Source organism: Cetorhinus maximus, chromosome 1 (assembly GCF_964194155.1).
Source record: "Cetorhinus maximus chromosome 1, sCetMax3.hap1.1, whole genome shotgun sequence".
NCBI lineage: Eukaryota > Metazoa > Chordata > Chondrichthyes > Lamniformes > Cetorhinidae > Cetorhinus > Cetorhinus maximus.
The window spans coordinates 79,936,854-79,945,996 of record NC_135879.1 but is presented as its reverse complement, the minus strand read 5'-3'; the positions used below and the strand labels follow the sequence as shown (position 1 = coordinate 79,945,996).

Below are 9,143 nucleotides of genomic sequence, written 5' to 3'. Positions count from 1 at the left end.
GTGAATGGAACTTGGTGCGGGTTAAGGCATGGGCAGCAGAATTTTAGATTACCTCAAGTTTATGGAGTGTAGAATATGGGAGACGAGCCATGACTGCATTATTGGAATAGTCTAGAGGTAATGAAGGCATGAATGAGGGTTTCAGCAGCAGATGAGATGAGACAGGGTGGGTGACGTTATGAAGGTGATTTTTATTCAAGAAAGGAGGGAGACAGAAAATAGGAAATTATAGGTCAGATAGCTTAACATCTGCCGTTGGGAAAATGCTGGAATCCATTATTAAGGAAGTAGCAGCAGGACGTTTAGAAAATCATAATACAATCAAGCAGAATCAACATCAGATTATGAAAGTGGAATCGTATTTGACAAAATTATTAGAGTTCTTTTTTGGATGTAACAAGCAGGGTGGATAAAGGGGAACCAATAGATGTAGTGTATTTAGTGTTCCAAAAGGCATTTGATAAAGTGCCATATGAAAGGCTATTACACAAGATAAGAGCTCATGGTTTTGGGGATAATCTATTAGCATGGATAGAGGATTGGCTAACTACCAGGAAACAGAGTCTGGACTAATGTAATTTGGTAATATAATAATTTAATAACAATTATAATATTATAATAATTTCTAATGGGTCATTTTCAACTTGGCAAACTGTAACAAGTGCAGTGCTATATGGATCAGTGCTGAGGTCTCAGTTATTTATGATCTACATTAATGACTTGAATGAAGGGACCGAGTATGTTGTAGCCAAATTTGCTGACGATACAATGTGAGGTAGGAAAATTGTGAGGAGGTTACAAATAGTCTGCAAAGGTATACAGATAGGCTAAGTGAGTGGGCAAAAATTTGGAGGATGGAGCATAATGTGGAAAAAGTTAAGGTTATCCACTGGTGGGAGGAATAGAAACACAACATATTATTTAAATGGAAAGATACTGCAGCGGTACAGAGGGATCTGGATGTCCTTGTACATGAATTATAAAAAGGCTAGCATGCAGGTACAGCAAGTAATTAGGAAGGTAAATGGAATGTTAGCCTTTATTGCAAGGAGTATGGGGTATAAAAAGTAGGAAAGTCTTGCAGCAACTGTACAGGGAATTGGTGAGACCGCACCTACAGTACTGTGTACGGTTTTGATCTTATTTAAGGAGGAATATACTTGATATTGGAGGCATTTCAGAGAAGGCTCACCAGGTTGATTCCTGGGATGAAAGGTTGAGCAAGTTGGGCCTTTAGTCATTGGAGTTTAGAAGAATGAGAGGTGATCTAATTGAAGCATATAGGATTCTGAGGGTGCTTATGCTGAGAGAATGTTTCCCTGCTAGGGGGAGAACTAGGGGGGCATAGTTTCAAAATATTTAAGTCTCCTTTTCTCATTTCTCATAACTCTCATTTAAGATGGAGATGAGGAAGAATTTCTTCTCTCGGAAGGTTGTTAGTCTTTGGAATTCTCTACCCTAGTGAGCAGTGATGGCCCAAGGTCATTGAATGTAATCAGTGCTGAGTTAGGTAGATATTCGATCTATGAGGGAGTCAAGGGTTATGAGAGACAGCAAGCAGCAAAGTGGAGTTAATCAGACCGGCCATGATCTTATTGAATGGTGGAGCAGGCTCAAGGGGGCAAATGCTGCTCCTATTTTTTATGTTCTTATGCAGGCGGTTTTAGTAATGGCATGAATAGGAGGTGTTTGGGATTTGTTGAAGACATGAAGACATAAGGCATTATACAATTCAAGTTTGTCCTTTTACCAATGATGTTCATATGAAATAATACAAACTACTGTGAATTTCCTGATCTTTGAAACTGTAAATTTCAGTTTGCAAACTATGATTAGGCTCCACCAGAAATAAAAATAAACTCAAATGAGCCCAAATGCAATGCTGATTTCACAATATCACAGAACTAATTTTTCAGTCCCTGTTTCAAGGTTTTAAGTTCTTGCTGTTCTCTTTAGTTGAGGAGCTCATGGACATCTTTGTCATGAAGACTAAGACTATCCAATCAGCTGGCTCTGCTACTTCCTGCCCTTTCCCTAAACTTTCCCACTCCCTGCACTAACCCAGAACTTATATATTTCTCTTTCTCTCCTGTCTCTTATTTCTCTCCTATATGAGGTACCAACCCCATATCCGCTCCATCACAAAGACCACTTACTTCCATTTCCGTAATTTTTAAAATATTCTTTCATGGGATGTGGGCATCACCGGCAAGGCCAGCATTTGTTGCCCATCCTTAATTGCCATTGAGAAGGTAGTGGTGAGCCACCTTCTTGAAACTCTGCAGTCCATGTGTTGTAGAAATACCCACAAGACTGTTAGGAAGGGACTTCCAGGATTTTACCGCATAGTGAGGGTATGGTGATTTAGGTCTAAGTCAGGATGGTGTGTGACTTGGAGGGGAACTTGCAGATGGTGGTGTTCCCATGCGTCTACTTTCCTTATCCTTCTAATCTTTAGAGGCCGGATGTTTGGAAAGTGCTGACAAAGGAGATTTGGTGAGTTGCTGCAGTGCATCTTATATATGATACACTTTGCTGCCACTGTGCATCGGTGGTGGAGGGCCGATCAAGGGGGCTGCTTTGTCCTGCACGGTATTGAGCTTCTTGAGTGTTGTTAGAGCCACACTGCACTCACCCAGACAAGTGGGGAGTATTCCACCACACTCCTGACTTGTGCCTTGTGGTGGACAGGCTTTGGGAAGTCAGGAGGTGAGTTACCCATCACAGAATTCCCATTATTTCATTAAATAAAATGTGACACACTGATTTAATTTGAATTACTGGTGTTTTTTTTCCGCATTTCAAAATGATGACCACCAAACCCACACCAGTAGTTCACATTTCATCCTTGACATGTAAGTTGACCCCATTTTTAGAAGAAATATAGAAAAATAGAAGTAGGAATAGGTCATTCGGCCCTTCGAGCCTGCTTTGCCATTCAACATGTTCACGGCTGATCCTCTATCTCAACGACATATTCCCGCTCTCTCCCTATACCCCTTGATGCCTTTAGAGTCTAGAAATCTATCTATTTCTTTCTTAAATATATTCAGTGACTTGGCCTCGGCAACCTTATGTGGTAGAGAATTCTATAGGTTCACCACCCTCTGAGTGAAGAAGTTTCTCCCCATCTCAGTCCTAAAAGGCCTGCCCCATACCCTGAGATTGTGACCCCTTGTTCTAGACCCCCCCAGCCAGAGGAAACATCATCCCTGCATCCAGTCTGTCCATCACTGTCAGAATTTTATACGTTTCAATGAGATCTCCTCTCATTCTTCTAAACTCCAGTGAATATAGGCCTAGTCGGCCCAATCTCTCCTCATATGACAATCCTGTCATCCCATGCATCAGTCTGGTGAACCTTCGCTGCACTCCCTCTATAGCAAGTATATCGTTTCTTAGGTAAGGAGACCAAAACTGCACACACTACTCCAGGTGTGGTCTCACCAAGGCCCTGTACAGCTGCAGTAAGACATTCTTGCTCCTGTACTTTGGTCTTCTCGCAATGAAGGCCAGCATACCACTTGTCTTCTTAATTGCTTGCTGCACCTGCTTGCTTGCTTTCAGTGATTGGTGTACAAGGGTACCCAGGTCCCTTTGTACATCAGTGTTTCCCAATCTATCAACATTTAAATAATACTCTGCCATTCTGTTTTTCCTACCAAAGTGGATAACTTCACATTTACCAACGTTATACTGCATCTGCCATGTATTTGCCCACTCACTCAACTTGTCCAATACTCGTCTTAACACTCTCCTCATCACTCACATTCCCATCTAGTTTTCTGTCATCAGCAAACTTGGAAATATTACATTTGGTTCTCTCATCCAAATCATTGATATGTAATGTGAATAGCTTGGCTGAAGTACTAATCCATGTGGTACCCCACTAATTACAACCTGCCATCCTGAAAAGACCCAGGTATTCCTACTCTCTGTTTCCTGCCTGCTAACCAATTCTCAATCCATGCCAATATATTACCCCCAACCCCATGTGCTTTAATTTTGTACACTAACCTCTTATGTGGAACTTTATCAAAAGCTTTCTGAAGGATTTTTCAAAGCTTCAAACATTGACTTATAAGCCACAATCTACAGTATACCCCATATTAAATTTTATTTTATTAAACACAAAAGGTTAATTTCATAAATGTAATGGTCTGTTTTATACCTGGCATTAGTCAGCCTTTTAATAATTATGTGTATGCTCACGACATTCCTGTTTTGTTTATTTATAGCAGATAGGATCAAACTAGGAATTAAACCATGCTGCAAGTGACCTGGTTATTGGAAAAGACAAAATAAAATGTCTTGCCGCGAGTTTGTTGTAAGTAAACCAAATTTTACTTGCTTTCGTTTGTTTGATGAGTTGCAATTCATTTTTTAGTTTACTTTAAAAGTGTCTTTTACAGAAGATACAGAAGTGTGTCAGTTGCAATATTTATTTTACAGACCAGCTTCTAAGATTTATCTCCCACTCTTGCCTCACACTCACATGCATTAGTTTCAATTGCTGTGAAATTTACAAACATCTGAGTTAAAAACCTGTTGTTTGACTGCTGTGAGGAACATCCATCATTTGAAGTCATTCTTTGCTTTTTTCAATTTCAGGTGCTGTATACAAATCAGAAAACAAAAAAAGCAAAGAAATGGCATGATGGTGTTTTGAAGACCAGTTCCTCTGGAAATAAGGTTTGGTTAGGAAGCAGTGAAATATTACATGACCTATGAGATGTAACTTCTGTGAATACAAGGATGGTTTAATCATGGTAGTTTAATTACATTTCTGGGTGTTTTGTTTTGCTGCTGTGTGGACTAATAGATTGGAAATTTTATAGCTACTGGTGACTTAGATTCAGAAAGTGTTGGTAGGATTTTTCAGCACAGTAGCATCACCTCTAAGCCTCAATGTTCACACCCAAACTCTTCCAGCAGGTATTGGTGGTTAGCACTTAAAGGCCAGATATAGCATTCGAACTCCCATCTCAGCTAAGATCACTTAACACAGATGGTGAATTAAATATGAGATGTTAACATTGGAATCTATGACATTATTAACGGAGGCATCAAGGTCTCACTTAACGTTGTGGTTGCGTTCCTGAAAATGCGACTTTAGGTGAAACATTGTTAAGCAGGCTTGATTTCCCCTTAAGAATTACTGTATAAACTGGAGTTAGGTTCTTTTAGGCATCTAAACTATTCACAAAGGTTTCACCATTGAACAAATTGGCGGTTTCACCATTGAACAAATTGGCAGTGGGAATAGAATCATTAACCAAGGGGCTGGTGAACAGAATACAGACGCAGCATGTTAGGATAAAATCGGATGGGAAAAGGATTGTTGAGAGATTGCAGAGAGTGAGTATTCTAGGCAGAGAATGAGTATTCTAGACAGAGTGAAAAGTGGACTGAAAGGGGAATGGAAGGAGCAGGGAGAGAGAGAGTTTTGAGTTGAAGTTGTTATTGTTGACCTGGGTACCCTTGTACACCAATCACTGAAAGCAAGCATGCAGGTACAGCAAGCAATTAAGAAGGCAAATGGTATGCTGGCCTTCATTGCGAGAAGACCAAAGTACAGGAGCAAGAATGTCTTACTGCAGCTGTACAGGGCCTTGGTGAGACCACACCTGGAGTAGTGTGCGCAGTTTTGGTCTCCTTACCTAAGAAACGATATACTTGCTATAGAGGGAGTGCAGCGAAGGTTCACCAGACTGATGCATGGGATGGCAGGATTGTCGTATGAGGAGAGATTGGGCTGACTAGGCCTATATTCACTGGAGTTTAGAAGAATGAGAGGGGAATCATTGAAACGTATAAATCCAGCAGCAGTGTGAGGAAGAGGAAGATTCAATTATTCCAGCAACAAAAGTTGAGGTTGTTGTCAGTTTAGATGAGTTTTATTGTTGGACTTGCTGACTATTATTTATCCCTGTCATGTCCTTGGTTTGTTTTGGAGAAAGTTATTTTTCCTTACTTTCAGGCTGAATAAATAATCATAACAGAATCTATTATTCACTGATGGTAATTTATTATTTAAATACTGTCCTTTAAAATCTCTGACCGCTGAATTCAATAAAAAGTGAGGCTGATTTCATCAATACATTTAAATGGTGAATGACGTAACAGCAGAAGTCACAACGTTAAAAGGATATATGTTCCCTATTCTATCAGTAATAATATAATGAATCAACATTGACTGAATCAACGCTAAGGCACATGCTGTCCCTCACTGGATTTTATCGAAACCCGTTTATGATTAAATATTCACCTTTTGCAGCTTTATACGATATAATATATATATCTATATAGTCAGTATATGTAGTACTGAAATTTAAAAAACATCCTTTTGCATTTGAAACAAAAAAAGATGGGTTAATGTTTTGATCTTCATCAGAATATGATCTTCTTTCATAAGCAATAATTTGATAGGACTGCAGTTCCTAAGTTATGGTTTCAAGATTCCTTCAGTTCTAACATGCTGAAATCTCAAAACAAAGATGCAGTGTTGCAAATGTATGTGGTATGATATATTAGTAATGAGTACCCCAGTGTCTTCAATCCAAGCTTTCTTTGTTTCCATGGCTTACTTACATGGCATAGGTGTCCTTTGACTGGATTATTGTTTTATAATTTATCCATTCCTGTATTGAAATGGGAAGGATGGAACTTTGGAGGGCAAAGAGAGTTTTATCTTTTTCTCTTGTTAACTTTTAGGCAACTTTGTATGATGATAAAGGTCTCTGTCTGGATCACATATATGCTAAATTTGAAGAGGTAATGTATATTGTTTTCTTCCATTATGGATATGTTGTATTAATGGAATAATGAGCATGCACTTGATATACTTTCTCATTTAGAAATAATCAATGTCATTGAGTCAATGATTTTAGTATTATTTAATACTGTTTTCTGTATTAATAGATACAATCAGGCAATGACTTTGAAAGCGATCGATATTTGATTACTGTGGAAGAAGAAAAAATATCTAAGCATGAGGTTTCCAATTACTCTGGTCAGAAGGAGGCTACGAAGCTTGCCACATCTAATATAATGCCTGCAAATCTGACTCGATGCCACTTGCCTGTGGGTCTAAAAAGGAAGCACACTGTATGTAATGATTTTGATGTAGTTTTGTAATTATTAAGTGTGCTTTAGATGCATTTAAACATCCACATAGTTCTGATTTATTATATTGGGTATATATTGTAATATTGTTTCATGTCAATGTTACAGGGCTTCCAAGGACCACGGGAGATATCAAAGAAACCAACAACAGAGGATAATGATGCAACATGTGAAATGACAAGATCTCAGAAGCCAAGCTTTTCATTCCCTCAGTTTTATGCTACTTCACCCTTGTTTTCTACTTCATGCACAAATGAAACATTAACTTGCTCTGCTCCTGTTTCTGAAGGTTCCTCTTGTATATACAGGAAAGAGCTAACAAGAGAAACTATGCCCAGCTTATCATTACTGCCTGCACCAGCACAGAATCATTCTAAGAATTTGAGACATTGTGAAGAAATGACGCCTTTTCATTCTACAGATACCGGATTTACTCATGGAGATTACAATGGAGAAATATCTCAGTCTACTGCACCAACTTCCAATCCAGGAGTCTGTTCCCATACTAACTTAATATGTGAGAATAAAAGGAGCAAAGCTCAGATTTTAGCACTACTTGACACAAAAACAGCGTCCAGCGGTCATGTTTTAGAATCCTCTGAACTTAAGCCACAGCGGCCTCTAGTTGACTGTGGCAGTATTTATGTTGCAAATAATGTCACTGGCCATCAATGGGAAAGCTGTTTTGACCCTAGTGACGGCAATCTTGTGGAAAAGACAGATTCTAGATTGATACAGCATTGTAGTACAGAATTACCAATTTTCTTGACCAATCGTAGTTTAACAGTGAATTTGTTGAAAAGTTTAGGTGGAGGAGGTTCTTCCCAGAATATTCAAGAAATCCAGCAGCAGTGTGAGGAAGAGGAAGATTCAATCATTCCAGCAACAAAAGCACAGATTATGTCTCAGGGGGCTTGCACAACTATTACTGTTGGAGAAACATTAGACAATAGCGTTTGCAAAGCAAAAGAATGTTCTAGCAAAATGGATAACCTACCTATGAGGTTGTTTTCTCTTGCTGATGATGGACATTCCAAAAAGTCTGTCATGCCAGTAGAATCAGAAACCGTGGATACTAACAATTTTACTGGCGTAAACTTTGATCTGCTTGGTGAATTTAATCTGGATGAAATGGGGATGAATGATTTGTATGAAAGTGAAATTGAAATGCTACCGCAAACATCATTGAACATCAGTAGTTCATCTTCAAATCCCATTAAAGTGCCTTCCTCACTTGAAGATGTCCATCAACACAACCATTTAGAATTGGAAACTCAATTACCTCTTACTGAAGAAGAGGATTCGGATCAGATTTTGCATGGAAAAGGTCAAACTGAAATTAAATCTAGAGCTGTCCCAAATGCTGAATCTTTATCAGAGAAACATTCCTCAGTTGCCCGAGAGACACCTGCATTGGAAGTAGAAGAAGGCAGAACAAATGCTGATGAATATTCTTGTCTTCCTGCCCAGAGAGATACCATCACGCTGCTGAAATCTTTATCTGAACATAGCACTGCAATTGAAAGCTTAGAAAAGCTAAATGTCCAAAAACCTTTCAAAGAAGCTACAATTAATAGGGATCTAGAACAAGCAAATGATAGGCGAGAAGGAACCTCTGAGTGTAAGAGTTTTGAATTGTGATTTATTCAGAAGTTATTCTGTGAAATATCTTGTGATTGCTGATTGACCTTTTATTTTACATTTTAAGGGATGATTTTCAAGAATGTTAATTCAAAACACTTTTACAATTTGGGCCACAATCCTGACGATAGTTCTATGGATTGCAATGCAGATAGAGGTGAGAATTGAAAATAAAATTGATTAAGTAGTAGAAAATATGTGTTTAGTGTGTATGTATATATGATGACCATGGGTATATGTGAGTGTATATATGATGAATATGTGAGTGCATGTATGACACAGATATGAAACTTTGAAAAGCTGATTTACAGTTACCATAGCTTTAAGCTATAGAAAACAAAAATGGTTGATCATAGTTTTTATTTGAAAAAAAGCTA

The 9,143-nt window shown here is 38.5% G+C and overlaps 1 protein-coding gene across 1 annotated transcript in view; it reads left to right on the top strand.

The window, feature by feature from the left end:
- Positions 1-4,238: 4,238 nt before the first annotated feature.
- Positions 4,239-9,143, top strand: part of LOC144681175 (5'-3' DNA helicase ZGRF1-like) — a 128,406-nt gene continuing 123,501 nt past the window's right edge. The window contains exons 1-6 of the mRNA XM_078542883.1: positions 4,239-4,327; positions 4,612-4,692; positions 6,715-6,774; positions 6,922-7,107; positions 7,234-8,746; positions 8,834-8,923. Of these exons, the coding sequence (XP_078399009.1) occupies positions 4,307-4,327; positions 4,612-4,692; positions 6,715-6,774; positions 6,922-7,107; positions 7,234-8,746; positions 8,834-8,923 (1,951 nt within the window). The 5' untranslated portion in view covers positions 4,239-4,306. The remainder of the gene's footprint in view (positions 4,328-4,611; positions 4,693-6,714; positions 6,775-6,921; positions 7,108-7,233; positions 8,747-8,833; positions 8,924-9,143) is intronic.